The following is a 20,890-nucleotide window of genomic DNA, read 5'->3' as shown; positions in this document are numbered from 1 at the left end:
CTACGAACATGGTATATAAATGCTGCTTTTTAAATGTTTAGAAAAATGTTTGTTTAGAAATTCTGGGGGACATTTTTGTCTGCAAGGCGATCCATGAATGCAGAAAGTTGTTTGAGGTGAAACAAATCTCTTTAGATATTACAACACTCCTATATACCGATATCTATATGTTTCCTAACAAAGTTTTAAAGCAAGTGTGTGTAGTTCTGTGCATTTTTGCGACTATAGTGACCCCATCCATGCTAAGTTAAGTGGAATTCACTGTCTTACAATACCACTGTCCTAATTACAGCTGTACACTGCATTTGCCCTTTAGCAGAATTTGTACCCTCTCACCAAAACTACATTCTTAGGGGAGTGTGGTAAAAGAAACAGAACTCAGTGTAGAAGGAAAATCAGAAAACCTTTTAATCTGACATTTCAAGGCTAAGTGAGTAAAAACGCAGGCTACATACAGTTGCTATAAGGACAATAGTTGCATTATTTGAGCATTTCTGGATCATAGGCTGCCTTTGAAAAGAAGTGTTTTTGCCCCCATCCAAATAAAATGTATTAACTTTTTTCTAATCTATAAAATATGCATTTTTGTCTGAAATCATTTTGTACTTGTCGCAATCACGCAATCCTTGTTTTATGTTTATCCTTTTATATGTTTTTATGTTTTTACGTTTTATATATTATGTATTCTTTTATGCATGTTTCTTTATTTCAGAATGAAATAAATTCCCCAAAATATAACAGTGTGAATGTCGTGTTGTTTACACAGAAATCTCGCGCGCGCTGTGTGCGTGTGTGTGTGTGTGTGTGAATGGTTGGAGTTATGCAGGTTGTAGGCTATGCGGTCTGACATTTATAAGTGCTGGCGTGTTTCCGTTCACCGCCGTGGAGCGAGCGGGGCTTGTGTAACCAGACAAGTCACTCAAGCTTATCTATCTCCCCTGCGTGGCCTGAAAAATGAACCCAGTGAACCATGACAGAAAGTCGTTTTATTTCTAGAGGAGGAGGAGAAAGAACACCATTAACTTGCGTTTTTACTTTTTTATGTGAGATACGTTTCTGGGTGTGTCGTTTATGATCCCTGACACAGTTTAGCATCCTGGTCCTCACACAGAGTGATCATATTTGAGGAAACTCGATTAACTGTTGATATTTCCACCAGGAGGCAGCAGTGAGCTCACGATTGAGGGGTGAAGTAACCAGAGACATGCTATCGAGGAGGAAACAAACCGCTTTTATTAATAAGAATGGGATATAATGTTATATAATCAAGCAATAAAATTGTCGTCCTGCCTTTCGTATGCCACTGGTCAAAAGTATGTTTATTAAAATAAAGAATACGATGTTTGCTCAGCTGTGGTGCAGTAAATTGATCAAACGTAACAGTAAATGCGTTTATAAAATGATTTCTATTTCAAATATTGAAATATTAAGCAGAACACGTTTTAACACCGATTATTTACACAAATATTTATTGAGCAGCAAATCCGCATAATAGCTATTTCTGAAGGATCAGTCGTTTGTTATTGTGTATAATATAATGGCAAATAGCAGCACAATCATCCTGCTTAATATCTCTTCGTGTTCCACAGATGAAAGAAATCCATAAGGTGTTTGGATTATTTGTGTAATCATGGACAATTCACATGAATATTACATAAAATAAATGTAAGATGTGTCAGATTTTAGACAGTGTGGCTAATTTTCGTCTGTAGTTACAGAACAGGTTGATGTGGAAAACAAATACAAATAATTTTTTTTTAATTCTGTTGGAAGTCTATTCATGGGCTCCTCTCAAGGCAAATGATGGGTAAACTGTTCCTTTAAATTCTTAAATATTGAAAAAAAAAGTTCGTACTTAACCCAGTTAGAAAAGCTTCATAATAATGTTTTTCACAGATCCTGACGCTACCGGAGAATAGTTATGTGTACAAAGCTGCAGAGGAGAATGTTGGACAACAATATCTGAAAGGAAAACGAGGCAGCAGATGGAGAGGAATGCAGCACGGGTTGAGTAGAGGACAAAATCAGCCTTTTGTCAAAGGTCAATGACAGACTTTAATTTTCTTTCCATATGGAGAGAATGAGATGATTACTCTTGCATAAGTACAGGAATTCAGCCAGTGACCCAGACATACTAATGCAAAACAGATGAGTGTGTGAATTTGAAGGGTTTGTATTTAATATTTACAGAACCTCAAAAGTCCTTCTTTTATTACATTTAATTATCCATATGTGCTGAAACACTAAGCTGAACATATAGCATTGACCATCATTTGTGATTAATGTTGACTCAAGACTACTCCAACCACATTTTGTCTTGAATTACCTGTGATTATAATTAAAATTATTTTATTTAAAAATGCATAAATATATTTTAAGTATAGAATATATATATTCTTATTTAGATAAGCAGATATGCATGTATGTAAAATTTTGTTTAAGTTGTGGGGATCAGTCGATGATTGAATGAGAAAAATGTAACGAATGGATAGAGGGGACAATAGCAAGTAAAACAGATCTTTATTAGAATGAATAGCTCCAGTCTCAGAGTGAATAGGGAAGCAGACACAGTTCTCAGTAGTGCTGGAAGATTGCAGATGCAGTACACAGATCCTTCTGAGTGTGATGGTAATCTCCGATGATGATGAGGACTAGGCAGCGCAGGCTAGCATGGACAACTCGATCCGATGGTCAGACGTGAAGTGGTGAACCCAGTGTTGGTGAAGAGTGAAGACACAAACTGCAACGGCGAACTTCCAGCCGGAGACAAAACAGGAGACACGAGGAGCCGAAGAAACTGGAACACAACAGTCAACATCCATAAAACAACGATCTGACAAACACAAGAGGCGAGTATTAATAGACAGTGGTAATACACAACACCTGTCGCTGATTTCCCCAGAGGATAATCAACGACCACTCCCACACACACACACACACACACAGAGTGCAAGGGAGCGTCAATGAATTCCTCAACCGTGACAGTACCCCTCCCCCTAGGAGTGCCTCCTGGAGCTCCCAGAGGAACCTACCGGTTGATAGTAATAATCAATAAGGGACTGATCCAGAATGTCCCTAGCAGGAACCCAACTTCTCTCCTCCGGACCATAACCCTCCCAGTCCACCAGATACTGAAATCCGTGTCCCCTACGTCTTGAGTCCAGAATTTGATATACCGAATAAGTGGATTCCCAATCTACGAGTCGCGGCGGTGGGGGAACCGGGGCTGGCGGATTAATGTGTGAATAAAATACGGGTTTCAATTTGGAAACATGGAACACAGGATGAATTCTTCTGTACGTAGGATGGAGATTGAGGCAAACTGTCACCAGACTAATGATTTTGGTGACAGGAAATGGGCCAATGAATTTGGGAGCTCATTAGAAACAGAATGGAGTGGACTGTTCTTAGTGGAAAGCCACACTTTTGAACCGACGACATACATTGGAGGTCTTGACCGGTGGCGATCAGCCTTAACCTTGGTGCGCGCCCTTAATTGGAGCAGAGTCTCACGGGCTCTGGTCCATCTACGGTGACACCTCTGGACAAAAGCGTGAGTGGAGGGGACCACGACTTTGGATTCCAGACTAGGAAAAAAAATAGGTGGCTGGTACCCTAAGCTACCCTCAAATGGAGATAGGACCGTGGATGACACAGGTAGCGAGTTGTGAGCGTACTCCACCATTGAGAGTGGTTGACACCAAGAGGAAGGATTCTTGGCGGCAACACATCACAACATTCTCTCCAAATCTTGGTTGGCTCTCTCGGTCTGCCCGTTGCTCTGGGGGTGGTAACCCGAAGATAGACTGACAGTGGCCCCCCCAGTAATTTACTTAATTCTTGCCAAAATTTTGAGACAAATTGGGATCCCCTGTCAGAGACCACGTCCGTCGGGAGGCCATGTAACCGAAAGACGTGATCGATGACAGTCACCGCTGTTTCCTTGGCTGAAGGCAATTTGGGCAAGGGAATAAAATGAGTCGCCTTCGAGAACCGGTCCACTATGGTTAAAACAACCGTATTGCCTTGGGATGGCGGTAGGGTGAAAAAAACAACCTATCGCTATGTGGGACCAGGGTATCGAAGGGACAGACAGCGATTGAAGAAGCCCATCTGGAGGTCAATTGGAAGTCTTACCAAATTGCACAGGTGGAGCAGGCCAAAACAAAATCTTGAATGTCGCAAGCCATAGATGGCCACCAGAATCGTTGCTTAACTAGAAATCTAGTACGATTTACTCTGGATGACAGACTACATTGGAACAATGACCCCACTGAATAACGTCAGACCGTAATCCCTCCAGCACAAACAATCGGTGGGCACCGGTATGGAGGCGTTACCCCTTCTAAGGCCGTCTTTACCTTCAATTCGACCTCCCATCACAGTGTGGAGATGAATAGAGTCTCCGGTAAAATGCAATCGGGAGTAGTCAAGCGTTCGTATGGATCAAAAATATGAGATAAAGAATCGGGTTTGAGGTTTTCAGAACCTGGATGGTACAAAAGAGTAAAGTCAAAACGACCGGAAAAAAAGCCCATCGAGCCTGCCTGGAGTTGAGTCTTTTGGCAGATTGAATGTATTCGAAGTTCTTGTGATCGGTCCAGATGATAAAAGGTACCCCGAACCCTTCTAACCAATGTCGCCATTCTTCCAATGCTAACTTGACTGCCAACAACTCCCTGTTACCAATGTCATAGTTACGTTCGGTAGGTGACAAACGATGAGAAAAGAATTTGCAAGGATGCATCTTGTCGTATGAAGAAGAGCACTGAGAAAGCAGTGCGCCTACCCCCACCTCTGACGCATTGACCTCCACCACGAACTGACGTGACAGATCAGGGGTCGTAAGAATGGGAGACAAAATGAAGCGGCTCTTCATGTTGGTGAATACAGCTTTGGCTGTTTCGGACCACCTGAACGTCGTTCTGGGGGAGGTCAAGGCAGTCAGAGGTGCGGCTAGTTGGCTGTGATTACGAATAAAACATCTGTAAAAACTGGCGAACCCCAGAAACCTCTGTAGGGCCTTAGGGGAATCTGGACTTGGCCAATCCACCACAGCCTTAACTTTGTCAGGATCCATACGCACTCCCTCAGACGAAATGACATAACCTAGTAAAGGGACAGACTGTGCATGAAAAGCGCATTTCTCCGCCTTGACAAAAAGCCCATTCTTTAGCAACCTCTGAAGCACTCGTCTGACGTGCTAAACGTGTTCCTGGAGAGACAAAGAAAAAAAAATAAAATCAATATGTCATCCAGGGAGACATATGAACTGATCGACCATGTCTCTCAGCACATCATTGACGAGTGCCTGGAAGACCGCTGGGCTGTTGGAGAGCCCCCTAGGGGTGTTAAGAGCGTTCTTCCATTCATCCCCCTTCCTGATGCGGACCAAATGATAAGCATTACGTAAGTACAGTTTTGTGAAGGCCGATGCTCCCTGCAACCTCTCGAAGGCTGAAGACATCAACGGCAAAGGATAAGTATTCTTTACCGTGATGTTATTCAGCCCTTGGTAATCAAAACAAGGTCGCAGAGAACCTTCTTCCTCACAAAAAAGAACCCCGCCCCCACTGGAGAAGAGGAAGGTCGGATGAATTTGGATGCCAGAGAATCAGAAATATATTTCTCCATGGATTCCCTCTCAGGAACAGACAGGGAGTATAGCTTGCCCTTAGGCGGAGATGTACCTAGCAGTAGATCTATAGCACAGTCATAGGGATGATGTGGAGGAAGAGAAGCAGCTCTGAACACTTCCTTCAGGTCGAGGTACTCAGCGGCAACGTTTGACAAATTCACCGGCTCTTCCTGCAAGACAGAACAAGACAAAGACAAACCAGCAGACTAACTACACCAGACGCATAACACTCAGAGAAACAGAGTTATGTCACCAGTCCACCCTGGGGTTATGCTGCACCAACCAGGGGTGACCGAGGACAATGGGAACCTGAGGGGAGTCCATGAGGAGAAATGACAGTTCTTCATAATGATTGCCGGATGTGATGAGTGTTATCGGTCTGGTGGTGTGAGATACTGTGGGTAACTGTTGACCATTGAGTGTGTTGACTGAGATCTTGTTAGTGAGTGGTATGGTGGGTATCTGAAGCTGTTGTGCAAATGACCAGTCCATAAAGTTACCTTCTGCCCCGGTATCGCGAAGAGCTTGACAGTGATGTGACCGAGTTGCCCACTGCAATCTCACCGGAAGGAGGGTGGAAGAGGTTTTCTGGATGGAGACCCCGCCCGACAGGATCCTCTTCTTCACTGCTGGGCACGCTCTTTTACTGGGCAATTATTAAGAAAATGCCCAGGTCCACCACAGTAGAGGCACAATCCTCGGGATCTCCTTCTCTCTCTCTCATGCTGGGAGAGCCTGGCTCGACCCACCTGCATGGAATTGTGATAGTCGACGGAGCTGACCGCATCACAAGCGTTGAGTGGGGAGATTCCAAAGCTCCTCTGTGTAGGTGTCATACGAGTGTGTTGTTTCAACCGATGCAGGCGTGCATCCACTCTTAAGGCCAGTTCGATCAGATCGTCGAGCTTCTCTGGCAGGTTCAGGGTATAAATCTTGTGTTGGATGTGTTCAGCCAGCCCATGCAGGAAGATATCCCATTGCGCCTCCTCGTTCCAGCGGCACTCTGCAGAGAGGGTGCAAAACTCGAAGGAATAGTCGGCGACGGATCTTTCTCCCTGGCGGATGTCTGCGAGCTGGTGAGCCGGCTCTCTGTCTGCGACTGCCCGGTCAAACACCCTTCTCATCTCCTCCGAGAGTGCCGCGAACGAGTCACAACAGGATCGATGGTTCTCCCACACCGCCGTCCCCCATAGCGACGCACGCCCGGACAGCAGTGCAAGCACGAAGGCCACTTTCGAATATTCAGTGCAAAATGTCTGGGGTTGGAGAGCAAAAAACATTGAGCACTTGGTCAAAAAAGCTCTACAAGAACTTGGCTCACCAGAAAAACTCTCCGGCGTTGGCAGATGCGGCTCATGCTGACGGACAGATGTGGGGGAAATCGGCGGTGGGTTGGGCGCAATGGGCTGTGTCAGTTGTTGGACCTGCTGGGTGAGCCCAGACACCTGCGCTACCAATGCCTGCACCGCTCTTCCAGTTGCGGCGAGATTCTCCTCCTGCTGCTCCATACGGGCTGTGTTGTGTGCAAGGTAATCTTTGACTTCAGATCCGCTTGCTGCCCCCTGCATGGTCAGATCGTTCTGTAACGAATGGATAGAGGGGACAATAGCAAGTAAAACAGATCTTTATTAGAATGAATAGCTCCAGTCTCAGAGTGAATAGGGAAGCAGACACAGTTCTCAGTAGTGCTGGAAGATTGCAGATGCAGTACACAGATCCTTCTGAGTGTGATGGTAATCTCCGATGATGATGACGACTAGGCAGCGCAGGCTAGCATGGACAACTCGATCCGATGGTCAGACATGAAGTGGTGAACCCAGTGTTGGTGAAGAGTGAAGACACAAACTGCAACGGCGAACTTCCAGCCGGAGACAAAACAGGAGACACGAGGAGCCGAAGAAACTGGTACACAACAGGCAACATCCATAAAACAACGATCTGACAAACACAAGACGCATGAGGTGAGTATTAATACACAGTGGTAATGCACAACACCTGTCGATGATTTCCCTGGAGGATAATCAGCGACCACGCCCACACACACACACACACACACACACACACACACACACATACACACACGCAGTGCAAGGGAGCGTCAATTAATTCCTCAACCATGACAAAAAACTGCTTAAGAAACATGCAAACCAATGTTTTAAAGAAAGTGTAAAAATGCATGTGTTTGATAGGGTTACAGGGTAGAAAATACCATGAACTCAGTATAAAACGAATTAAAACTCTTAGCAAATGTGTGATTCCAGGAAAGTGCATGATGAAAATAATATTGTTAGACTGTTGTGCTGACATTTTTCATGTGATTCCTTCACTGGAGATGAACGCAGGTCTCTAAAGACCAAAATCTGGGTTATTCATGTAACAATGCTTCCTGCAGACATGCAAAAGTTCATATTGAGTTTATGTTTGAGTGTACTTATAAATGTTTGTTCACAACTGTTGTGTGTTTTCACATTGTTCACTCAGTTCTAATGTAGAGCAGGGAAACTTTTGAAAGAAACAGAGAAAAATAAATAGGAAAGTCTGTCTCAGCTGGCAGGCTGATTGTGTGTATTTTCAGGAAAGAGATGGGAGAAAGACATTGAGGGTGAATGAGAAAGCAAGAAAGAGAGGGAGGGAGAAAGAGGGAGGGTGAAATAAGCTGACCAAGGATTTTTCCTTTTCACTTTCTCTCTTTTTCTTCTCAGCTCACTGACCCAACTGCAGCTACAAACGCAACAAGTACTGTAAGTACTATACACACACACATGCATGCACTTACAATAACATCTGAAAGATCAGATACATTGTGCTTCATAGTTCATATAGGCACATTATAAAGTAAAATGAGTTTTGTAAAATGGCACTTTTGTAACCAAAATGAGCAACCTCGAGATGATCTGTAAGTTACAGTGTATCCCACACACCTACACAACATCTTTTACAGTTTTAAAATACAGTAATATAGGAAGACAGACTTCATGTGGTTGTTTTGTTTTAGCATCTTTTAGTAAAGCATTTAATTTTATTGGAGCAGGCAGCATTAAATCAACAGGTGATTTTGACTGTTGCACTTGAAATGTAAAGTAAGAAACAGTGGTCTTCAGGCATTTTCAAGCCCCTTGTTAGAGACAGAAAGGACCTGTTACATGCTGTACTAAAATGGCGATTGCATTTTAAGCTTGGTTTAAAATAATCACATTAAACATTACAATTATCATTACTGTACATTACGTTTGAATTTTGCTTGAAAATGCATTAGTTTCATATGCATTAATTTTAACAACTAATTAATTAATGAATCAATCAGTCAAAAATTGGTTGTTGTGGATCATCTGTTGAAAACTCTTGGATTAGAATGTATTTTTTTGGGCCAACACTGCTCGTTTAAGTTGTCTCCCTATTCACACACACCCGATTCATCTCCTCAGCTCATTAGTGAAGACTCCAGACCTCAAATGTGTCTGTGTCAGATAAGAGAGACACCAAAAGCCTGCAGTGTTGGGGGTTCTCCAGGACCAGGATTGGGAACCACTGCTAGACAGTAGTATATCAAAAGCTTGATTTTTCTTGTGGTTCTCAACATGTCAGACCCAGCAGCCTGTTAGTCTGATGTAATACAAATCCTACAGATGTCACACTGTGTGTAGAGAGGAACGAGGAATACACAAAACAATATTTAACAGAGTCCAGGAACAGGGTCTATCCAATACAGGAAATCACAGGAAACACACGTAGCAACAAGTAGACCCCCCAACACGAGCTGAATGGACCAGGGCTTTTAAAGACAGGTTAACAAGAGAAATAACAAATTAACCGGGACACGGAACACATGTGGAGGGAACAGCACAAAGAAACGTGTGAGTTTGTATGGCGTGCTTTTCTGCTGATTTCCAAGTGAAAACAAAGCTTATCGGTCTCTTCAAACAGGAACTCTGGAACTCACCATGTGCTTCTGTTTCTCGGTTTGTATTTGGCTTTATGGCTTGACGAACATGACCAAAAGCTTTTAAAAGTGGATTTGAGTTTCTGTTTCAAACACACTATGGTAAAGGTGTTTCTACAGTAAGAACTGTTCTATTACATTTCTATGTTATATATCTTAGTCCGGTATCCATTGTTATTAGTATGGAAAATAGTTGTGCTGCTTAATCTTTTTGGGGAAACTGTGGCTTTTTCAGCATTCTTTGATGAATAAAACGTTCAAAAGAACAGTATTTACTTGACATAAAAATATTTTATATTGTCACTTTTGATCTGAATCTGAAAAAAAGGATTTAATTATTTAGTGATAATAGTAGTGTACTTCACATTTTGAGTGTTAAAAACAAACCAATGAACAAGCAAACAATTTAATAAAATAAAAAAATCTAATAATTTCATTTTATTTTCCATTTTGCCTTATGATGCTGGTTTAAATATTTGCTGGTTAAATACATGTATGTATTCCACCCAGATGCAATGCTTTTTTGGCCAAGACTTGCTCACTTGATAAGAAGAGATGCTTGACCACATGCAAAGCAACCAGCTAGGTTTTCTTCTTTTATCTGCTGCTTTGGGACAGTTTATCTGAAATAGATTATACCATAATCATAAAGCAGCATAGAAACAAATTAATTTAAATAGCTGCCCAGTGGTCTCCATCTGATATGATCCATGGAAATGCAACACAGCCTCATGGTTTACACTTTTCGGGGGACTCAACCTATGAATACTAATAGTATCTGATCTAATATTATAACATCATTAAGATTTACCCGCAGCACATATGAATTTGGAAGTGTTTTAAAGTCTATAATTTGTGTTATCAGATTAACTCTGTAAGATACAAGCTAGATTCTGTCGAGTGGAGAGCAGATCAACTGAAATCTGTTATTTTAGCTGTAGTGTAGCTGTGTGCATGTTGGACTCAGACCAGAGAAACATTCATCTGTGTCCTGAAGGGGCCTACATTTGTCAGGCTGCATTCCACTCTTAGCATCAGCCAGAATCCCCTCTCTTTCTGTTTTTCAGGATCACGCTAATCCAGTCTGCTTTAATGATCCCACTAATAAATACACAGGTGCTTCCACAGTCCCCCATTAGTGAAACAATAACAGTGTGTGGAAAGTTATTATAGGAGGCGGCTGGAAAACACATGCAATGAAAGCCATTACTCTTACGAGTGCATGTTTACTCTTTTATCTCAGATCGCACAATGTTTGGGTCCCTCCTCCTGCTTGCCTGTCTGTTTCTACATCTGGTAGTCTCGATACCTCAGCCGGCCTGCCGTCGATGTTGTGACCACCTCCCACCACTAGATGACACTGCGACGCTCAGAGAAAGCATACCTGCGATGCCCGAGGTCCGCACATACATCAACATGACCATTCTCAAAGGTACCCCAAAAAGTGCTTCAGCTTGTATGACAAAAACATGTTGTGTGGCTCATAAAGCAATCCACATTCTTTCGGAGTAAACCCTAACAAGGTTTATTGCAAACTTATTGCATTTTTCGCCTAACCATAAATTTACATTTCATGAAAATGTACTCAAACACAGGCCATCCAAGATGTAGATGAGATTGGTATTTTTTTTTATTATCTTTTTTCATCGGAACAGATTTGGAGAAATGTATCATCACATCTCTTGCTCAACAATGGATGCTCTGCAGTGAATGGGTGCCGCCAGAATGAGAGTCCAAACAGCTGATGAAAACATCACAATAATCCACAAGTAATCCAGACTGTCTATAAAATTCTTGTAAACTGTAAAGTTATGTCTGTGAGAAACAAACTTATCATTAAGTCATTAATAATCTGGCTTTCTCCATTGAAAAAAGGTGTCTGGTCTGAATCACAAGAGAAATATGCACAGATCAAGCCCTGTTTACAAGTAAAACACAGTAAAACAAAGTAAATAAAACATGCAGCTTTTCAATTCACATGGTGTTAAGGCTTGTGGATTATTGGGATGTTTTTATCAGCTGTTTGGACTCTCATTCTGACGGCACCCATTCACTGCAGGGTGAGCAGGTGATGTAATGCTGAATATCTTCAAATCTGGACATGAAGAAGTACATTTTCAGCATATTTTCATGTTTGGTTGAACTATTCCTTTAAACCACTTAAAGCACCAACAGGCGCTGTACATGATGTTTTCAGAGTCAAATAACATGAGCAAAAACTTCAGCAAGTATTGAACATCAACATCTCATAGCCAAATTCTGACCCCAATGATCCTTGTTGGATTTTAGTTTTCCCTGTTTCCCAATCTATTGCTTCTCTGGCCCAAGTGCTGTGGGATATTGGTTCTGAACCGTAAACTAAGCATAAATGTAACTCATCTGGGAAATAAGGCATTCATTGGGCTGAGTAATGTGAATATGTGTTTTCAGCTGCTTCTTCCCTCTGTGCGCCTCAGTTAACCTCTCTTGGCTCAGAAATATCTGCTCCACTGGAGGCCTACTTGGTGGACAGGAAGTGACAAGCCTGGCAGAAAAGGTGCTGATGTGGCGGGAACCTCATCATGAGAGTTGTTTTATGTGTCTGTGCACGCACATATGTGCATGTTTGTTGCACATATAGAAATGTGGATGTGCAGCAAATGTGGTCTGTGGACATTCTGAGCTGAGATCACAATCGATGCCAGAATTGTATGTTGACAGAAGACAAAGAAAAAGCTTAAACCTGAGATAAGTGTCTGAGAATGTCTTTTGTTATTTGAGAAGCTGTGATTTGAGGTTATGGGGACTTATTTTAGTTTGCCAGAATTTGTGCTTGTGTATTTACAATAATGAAAAGCCATATGCCTTTCGATATAGAGCTCATTACTGAATTTTATTTAGAGGCCCAAACTAAGCAACACTATCCAATAAATATCAGTTTTCAAACTATTTTTCCCAACATGTCTTATTAAGATGATATTTAAATGCTTCATGTTATGTGCAGAGCTCTGTAGGGACAGAACATATAATGCAATGCAACTCAACAATGACTGAGATGATGTTCCTCAGAAGCCTGATGTATCATGTCCAATAATCACATTTTAACATGATTTCTTTTTCTAGCATATTATCTATGGATAGTCAAGTAAACCTATGTTGATTTAGTCCAGTAAGTGTTCATCTTGAAATATTGAAAGTAAATCTTTCATTTTAACAATCTTACATCGATCATGTTGATCATTTGTGTATTAAATATGATACAATAGGCTTTATAGGTTGAGCTGGGTAGATTACTTACAAATTGTAGTCCATTACTGATTACATATTGCATGATGAAAACTGTAGTTAGTAACATAATCTAGGTTACTCATTAAGGTAATGTATTCTGACTGCTTTTAAACTTGCTGTACACATACCATTAAACACTGAAGTGTTCCTGTTGCTCTATTGGTAGATCTTTGCCTTATCAAGCGAAGGTTGTGGGTTCGATTCCCCGGGAACACATGATAGGTAAAAACTGATAGTCTGAATGCACTGTAAGTCGCTTTGGATAAAAGCGTCTGCTAAATGCATTAATTTAATTTAATTTAAAACATATTCCTTGAAATATCTCTATGTCTCTCTTTGTAAATATAGTCAAATGTGAACTGTATGACACACAGCAGGATTCTTAGAAAGGACAATATAAAATAGGTCAAAAGAAGGCTTCATTTTGAAGAATCATTTATTGCCATTGCGTAAATGATATGCAATCATGTAATCCATAAAAAAGTAACTGTAATCTGATTATGAATATTTTAAAATGCAATTCATTACAAGTACTTGCACATGTAATCAGTTACTCTGTTTATAGGGTTAAAGTTAATTACACCTCAGAAATAGTTACAATATCGTTAGGCTCTTTCTGACATTTTTGCTTTTTCCTTACACCATCTGTCTTTATAAGGTGACAAAGGTGACCGTGGAGAAAGAGGAACTCCTGGGAAGCCTGGGATTGAGGGTTCCCTGGGACCAAGGGGGACTGAAGGCCTCAAAGGAGATAAGGGACAGGCCGGAGCTCCGGGCGATGCCTGCAAAACCCAGCATTCTGCTTTCTCAGTGGGCCGCCGGAAGTCCCTTCACAGCGTTTACAACTACCAGGCGCTGATCTTCGACACCACCTTCGTGAACTCCCCCGAACACTTCGACATGTTTGCTGGGAAGTACCGCTGCCACGTCCCAGGAATCTACTTCTTCAATGTGAACATCCACACGTGGAACCGCAAGGAGACGTACCTGCACATCATGCACAACGACAGCGAGAAGGCCATCGTCTACGCTCAGCCCAGCGACCGCTCCATCATGCAGAGCCAGAGCCTCATGCTGCCTCTGCGCGGGGGCGACGAGGTCTGGCTGCGTCTCTTTAAACATGAGCGCCAGAACGCCATCTACAGCGACGACGTGGACATTTACATCACCTTCAACGGATACCTCATCAAACCAGAAGCTGAGTGAGACCACAAACGGCCACAGGGAAGAGGAAGGAGTGAAAGGGATGTTTACGGACATGAAGTCTGAAAACGTGCCAAAGTGTTTGACGAGTGGAGCAGCTTTAACAAGAATGAAAAGCGTCCAGACATTTCAGATTCGATTTCTGCAGTCCAAACGAAATTCCTAATGCAGAGAAATCAGCTTTTTCTACTTCAGTGTGGGGTCTTATATGAATAGAAACGTGAAAGTTGTGGTCACATTTCACATTAGGACACTTACAATGCAAGTTAGTATACGTAGAAGAACAGGGTGACCATACGAGACATTTTTACAGAACGAGCCCTTGCAAGGATTCCTATATTGCCTAAAATATCCAGGTTTATCCGATTATGTACAATACTTTCATTTTATTGGTCAAACAACTTTGGATGTTTTAGGCAATATAAAAATCATGGCCAGGACATGTCTCTTTTAAATGGCACACATAGCCACCCTGTTCAGAATAAAACATCATCAGCATGTGGCCGTGGTAAACAAATAGAGCAAGATGTAGGTCGCTTTGGCAGCTGTGCTTTCCACATAGCAGTATTCCTTCTTTTCGCCTCCAATGTTTTAAGCTTTAGCGCCATGTCATGTTGATCAGTACATCATTTCATGTTGGCTAGTGTTAATGTTGGCTAGAGTCGTTCATAGAGAAGTTCCTCTTTATTGAGGACTCGCTGTGCGTCGCTGCAGTCATCCAAGTCTCACCAAAGCGGTGATACTTTTGAGTTTTTATACATTCAAGTGGGAGGGATACATACAGTAGAGGTGGAAACAATTTAAACAACGCATGCAAATTAAATACAGGGATGGGCCTGATGCTGGCCATTTTCCCATCTTTGATCTTATCAGCATTACAGTGTCATTTAAATACAGAGGTGCCTGACAGTGTCGCTGATACCTTCACATTATCATAGAGACAAAGGCACAGCTGTGCCTTGAGTTTATGGTCAGGAAAAGCATAAAAACAAAAGGTCATTATCTCAAACACTTGATTTTCCTGATTTGATCTTTTTGGATATGTCAGCTTTATTACCTAAAAATGTCTACTATTATATTGGAACCTAGATTAAATATTTGATAAATTTGCAATCCCACAGTAGTCAGTAGACATAGGTCATAGCAGCAAAAACTTTGCCGAGATTTTGTAATCTATCTTTGGTCACAAGACCGTGACAACGGCCATCTTTGAGACCCTTTCACAGTAGGACCAACATTTAGGAGCCACTACCAATGAAATCGGCACTATTGTTTCGCGTTGGCCCATCTTTAGTCAATGACTGCCTAAAATTGAAGAGTGTATATGGGAAGTCACTTTCATAACTGAACCTGACTGAAATCTGCATTGGAAAACTTTTGTCCCTGTAACTCCCAGTCGCACGGATTTTGACTGGATTTATATCTCCAAACTGGATGGAAAATATCTCAGAGCAATGGTAAATATGACTGTACCTTAACAGCATCCAAACTGAATTCCAGTGGCTCTTAACTGATGGATCAGGATCCAAAACAAAATGAGTTGCAGGTCCATTCTTTTGGTTTGTAACCGTTCTGTGGTTGACATCAAAATGTGTGTATGGCTACAGTAGTTCAGTGTCATTTTATTTCACATGGTAGAAGATAAAGTTAGGCAGATGCCAACATGGTCAGGCTGTGTGAGGTGTTGTAATCTTAAAAAAAAAAAAACTAAAAAAAAACTAAAAAACAATGAACAACTGTATGCAAAACAAAATAAAATGTCTCTACAGACTAGGAATCAGATACGAGGTTTGGTGCTGAGCACGAGACATTCTTTAGTGTCACCTTTGATCATTTTGAAGTGTTAGTTGAGATCAAACTTTCAAATGGAAATTTTTATTATATCAGGCTTAAGAAAAGGAAATCCCAATCAGGCATTAGTGTGTTTTCGATGGGTCCTGAGAGAATCTGCTTTGAGTGTGTGTGTTGTTGTGTCTGGATCTGTTTATTGAAGGGAGGGGGCTTTTTGTTGCTGTTCAGCAGGATGTATGTGGCTTTCCTTTTTCAGTTGCAAGAATCCACTTGAGAGAGACTCATATGATAGAAATATAGACAGGGAGAGCGAGATGAAATGTTCTGAAACCACAAGGCACCGATCTCTGCCCCAGTCAGTGACTTAAAAGTCTTCAATTAAAGCTGGCACTAGTTTATTTTTTAATCTTAAAACCACTCCAGTCTGGACTGCAGAATCCGGATCACAGGAATGTAGGGATTTTACAATATTAACAAGTAAAGAAATGGTGCTGAGAAAAAAAAAGAAAAGAAAAAAAAAATAGGTTGCATTTTGGTTGCACCTAAAGAATGAGGTGCTAAAAATTATTTTTTAAATTTGAACACATCAGGTGCTATGAACTACATACTTGACCATCATTTTAAAAAGTTTTTGTTTGTATATGAATAACTCTGGTGCTTAATGTTAAAGTACTGTAAGGATGTCTAACATTTCTGTGAATATTTTAAATGCCACAATAAAGGTTTGTTTTCACTGATGTCCTTTTGACTAGCCGATGAATGCAATCAATATTTTCTCACCTCTTCCTTATAATTGAAAATTATGAATACAAATATAGTGTACATTGCTGCAGATGGATGTTTCAATCTCAACACTTTCCAAACCTTATTTTCTGTGGTCTGTAAAAACGAATAGTGTTCAATCTCAATCCTCGATCCAATGCAGGGTCTGTATAGATGGTGTTTTTGTCCTTACCAGTACAAATAATATCTACTTTAAAAATGTAAAACTTCTTCCTAGGATGTTGTGTTTCACCTATAATATGGATAAGGTATTATTTTTGAGAGAACAATTTTTTTTAACCTTACTTCAATGTGATATCTGCCACTGAGCGCAAGTTTTTTATTTGGATAAACAGAGAGCTGGTGTTCTATCACCCTCTAGTGGTGAGAGGGAAAATGCATTTCATTATAATCACAATGGATTACATAATAATATTGGTCTTTTATATTGAAAAGATGATTTACAAAGAACAAAAATCTGGTTTTATTTCTCCCAATAAATACAAAATTAAATTCTACATGAATCATTTGAAAAAGCAACTATACATTGCCCAGAAAAAATATTTGACACATAAAAGAATAATCAACAGTTAGTGAAATTATTCACATTGGTACAACAGTTCTGTGCAACCGCTAACCAACAAACAGATATGAAAAATAAAAATCTCATTCACATTAGTTCAATAAACACAATCTGAAATATCAGTAATTGCACCGCAATCATTAAACAGTGAAAAGACAAGGGACTGCAGTTACGTAAAACCCAGTGTGTGGACTGAAAAAAACTGCCCTGTTTGACGTGTTGGACAGTAAAACAACCAGTTACTGTTAATTATTCTACGGTAAAGATTATGGCTTCTAATTTCTCTAAAGGAAGTGCAATAGTTTAACATGTTGGCCCGAGTGCATATTTCTCACATTTCATGTAAACATCAACTTGATTTTCTCTGCAGGGTCACTGTCACCTCAAAGAGCATGACACCATGGAACAAGGACAGTTGGCAATTCTAGCACATTAAGAATAAAAGGAGATGTTTCACAAAAATGTTCACGAATAAACATCACAAGAGATGCAAAATAAAAGCAATAACCATCTTTCAAAAGATCACTTTTCAATGCTGATATGCAAATGTATCTATTGTCCAGTGCCAACTTTATGTAAATAAGCAATATCAATTATAATGTGTTCAGCCTCAGGTCATCCAAGATGTACATGAGTTTGTTTCTTCATCGAGAAAAAAAAAAGAAGATTTGGATAGATATAGCATTGCATCACTTGCTCAGCAATGGATATTCTGCAGTGAATGGGTGCCGTCGTCCAAACAGCTGACAAAAACATCACAGTAATCCACCAAAAATCCACACAACCATCAGTCCATCAGTTAACATCTTGTGAAATGAAAGCTGCATGTTTGCAAGAAAATAAAAAACTAAATATACAAGTCCTCGATCCATTCTTTTTCCTTGAGTGAAAAAGTTGTCTGGTCTGAATCAGGTGAGAAATATGCAGAGATAAAGTACTGTTTACGTTAAGTGAAAACAGTTTAGAAAAAATATGTCAATGGATTTTGATTCGTGAGGACAACAGGAAATGGGAATGCTGTTAAAGGGGGGGTGAAATGCTTGTTTTCACTCAATATCCTGTTAATCTTGAGTACCTATAGAGTAGTACTGCATTCTTCATAACTCCAAAAAGTCTTTATTTTTATTATATTTATAAGAGAAAGATAGTCTGTACCGATTTTTTCCGGAAAAACACGAGCGCCTAGAGGCGTGACGTGTGGGCGGAGCTAAAGAATCACGAGCGCCAGTAGGATTTTGAGTTGAGAGCATGTGGAAGCTGTGACACAGATCCAGAGGCTGAAATTTAACAAGAGCAGCATCAGCAAAGGCTTCTCTATGTGGTATGTACTGAAACTGTATATATTTGCTTAGCGGTTTATGTCGTCTTTTTTTTTTTAAGCTGTACATGTGGAAAGTGCAGTTTGATGACAACATCGCATGTTGTTTACTTGATGTGCTTACGGGCTGATAGCTAAGTTAACAACACAGAGATATTTGAAGCAGTTTTACTCACCGCCTGCGGTTCCAACACACGATCGTGACCCTTTTCCGTTGGGATTGCATTATCCTTGAGAAATAAATGATGTGCAATCCGAAATGCAGGGAACAAACAAAAACACTTGCACAACTCCGTTGATGCTCTGTAAAAATAAACTCCATCCACTGGTCCCTTAATGCTGTTTCTCTTTTGGTAATCTGTGCAGGGTTGTCTTGCCCTGGCAACCAAAAACACACTTCTTTTGTGACTTTTCGCAACGCTCTCGCTCTGATCAGTGAATGTCTGTGCTCACAGTGCTGTGCTATACTGGAGCGCGCGCTCTTCCGGCAAACGCGCACTTAGGACCCATATAAGGAAATTCCTCTCCATCTAATGTCACACAGAGCCATACTCGAAAAAAACTTTCCGAAACTTGTGACAAACCGGAAGAGGTTTTTTTGGAACAAAAATACTCCTTCAAACGTACAACTTAATTTTTGAAACTTTGTCCATGTTTAGCATGGGAATCCAACTCTTTAACCGTGTAAAAAACTCAGTATGCATGAAATAGCATTTCACCCCCCCTTTAAGGATTGTGGACTCATATTTTGTCCAGAAGCATCAATTTGAAGGTAAAAATATCAAAATGATGTTTTTTTTAACATGCAGCTTTTCTTTTCACAAGACATTAATTGATTGACTGGAGTTGTGTGATGTTTCTATCAGCTGTTTTGACTCTCATCCTGACGGCACCCATTCACTGCAGAGGGGCGACTGGTGAGCAAGTGATGTAAATCTAGTACATTAAAATTTTAGGGTGAACTATTCCTTTAACAGTGCATTCAGAGTGCACAGATCTGAGAAAAACAACTCTGCGCCCTTTAGTCTTCTTCAAAAGTCTCTCTCATAAGCAGCCTCTGAGCAGGTTACAAGGTTTCATCTCTCCCATGTAGGAAGTGGAACAAGGCAAACTAGCTCAGATTCGATTTCAGTTCTCGGATGAACAGGTGCACTGTTGCCCTCTGGTCCTACACCACCCTCCTTCTGAGTGACTCGTGGGACAATCCAGCATTATTACTAAACCCTGTCAACTTGGCAAGCTTTCTACCTGAGATAGATGCAAAAACAAAGCAGGGTGACATGAGCAAGACTGCTGATGCTTCAATATCACAGCCGGGACAGTTTAGTGCAACAGATTCATTTCTTTTAAATCCGAAAGTTCAATAAACAAAGGTTTATAGATTATGGGTTTATGGAAAAATCCAGTTTGAGGATTTTTTTTCACAGAGGGAAGTTAACAGCAGTTAAAAGGGAACGTTTTATAGATTAAATCATGGATTAGGCAAAAATTCAAGTGAACACCTAATCAAAACATATTTGTTCATTTTGATCTCGGGTCTGTAACATTTTAGCTGACAAAGGGAAAGTTAAAAGATGACATTCATGCTCGATAGATCAACCAAAATGAAAATTCTGTCATCAGTTCTTCCTCAAATTCTTTAACTCACGCTAATAGTTTTCTTGTCAAAGCATGAATGCAAATAATGCACTAATGCAAATGAGGCAGCAGTACTGATATGACTAATACTCTGCAGATTTCCTTTGTGAACACAGAAACCGTTAGCACAGCATTCATAGGAAATACATATTCATATGAATCCAAAATACTGAGCCAATTTAAGTATGTTTTGAATGCTTTCATACATTACTATGATAGCCAATGTACAGTATGCTGATCTTTTAGTAATGAAATATGGGGTAAACCTTATCCTTTCTCCTCATTTGGTATCCAAATGACTTCTATTGTATTTTCTGTCCATCCTAGTAAAGTCTTACAGGTTTGCAATGACATGAGGCTGAGTAAATGATGACAAATTTCATTTTTGGGTGAACTATCCTTTTGATTATAAACTCCAGGGTTTGAAGCCCCACTGTATAAAACTTCCCATATTCGTCTTGGGCTGTTTAGGCTTGTTATGGTATAATTGATTTCCTGTTACGGCTAACTTTGCCGACACATAACCAGCCCCTTGCTTACTCAGTTCCTGTCAGGATATCCAGTTTCAAGGCAAATTTTAAAGATCCACATCAGAGATACTGACGGCTAATGCTTAACGTATCTATATCCACGCACACAGAGCGTGACTGACCATGAAACACAAGTCCTCAGCTAAATCTTTAACCTTTAGAGGCTTCCACAGGCCATCATAGATCAGTAACCTATGAAAAAGTGAAAGTGGCATTATGG

General features: G+C 40.6%; 1 protein-coding gene across 3 annotated transcripts; it reads left to right on the top strand.

Moving 5' to 3' along the window:
• Positions 1-8,246: 8,246 nt before the first annotated feature.
• On the top strand, positions 8,247-16,576 carry LOC113046810 (complement C1q tumor necrosis factor-related protein 6-like). 3 transcript variants are annotated; one of them, XM_026207830.1, is made up of 3 exons: positions 8,247-8,379; positions 10,822-11,010; positions 13,504-16,576. In XM_026207830.1, the coding sequence occupies exons 2-3, from the start codon at positions 10,830-10,832 to the stop codon at positions 14,049-14,051; spliced, it is 729 nt and encodes a 242-aa protein (XP_026063615.1). In that variant the 5' UTR covers positions 8,247-8,379; positions 10,822-10,829; the 3' UTR covers positions 14,052-16,576. The 3 variants fall into 3 exon arrangements, with proteins under 3 accessions (XP_026063615.1, XP_026063614.1, XP_026063616.1); XM_026207829.1 differs by lacking the exon at positions 8,247-8,379 and adding an exon at positions 9,158-9,492; XM_026207831.1 differs by lacking the exon at positions 8,247-8,379 and adding an exon at positions 9,483-9,597.
• Positions 16,577-20,890: the final 4,314 nt, after the last annotated feature.

Source organism: Carassius auratus, chromosome 28, assembly GCF_003368295.1.
Source record: "Carassius auratus strain Wakin chromosome 28, ASM336829v1, whole genome shotgun sequence".
In the NCBI taxonomy this organism is placed as follows: domain Eukaryota; kingdom Metazoa; phylum Chordata; class Actinopteri; order Cypriniformes; family Cyprinidae; genus Carassius; species Carassius auratus.
Note: the sequence above shows the minus strand (reverse complement) of the source record. Positions and strands in the feature narration are given on the sequence as shown.

What these genes read in the sequence shown, in the direction of transcription:
- LOC113046810 (XM_026207829.1), top strand. Translation starts at nt 9,465, where the DNA reads ATGTGGAGGGAACAGCACAAAGAAACGT. An exon ending in GGAACAGCACAAAGAAACGT is followed by an intron (nt 9,493 to 10,821) that starts GTGAGTTTGTAT and finishes CTTTTATCTCAG; the next exon opens with ATCGCACAATGTTTGGGTCC. An exon ending in CAACATGACCATTCTCAAAG is followed by an intron (nt 11,011 to 13,503) that starts GTACCCCAAAAA and finishes TGTCTTTATAAG; the next exon opens with GTGACAAAGGTGACCGTGGA.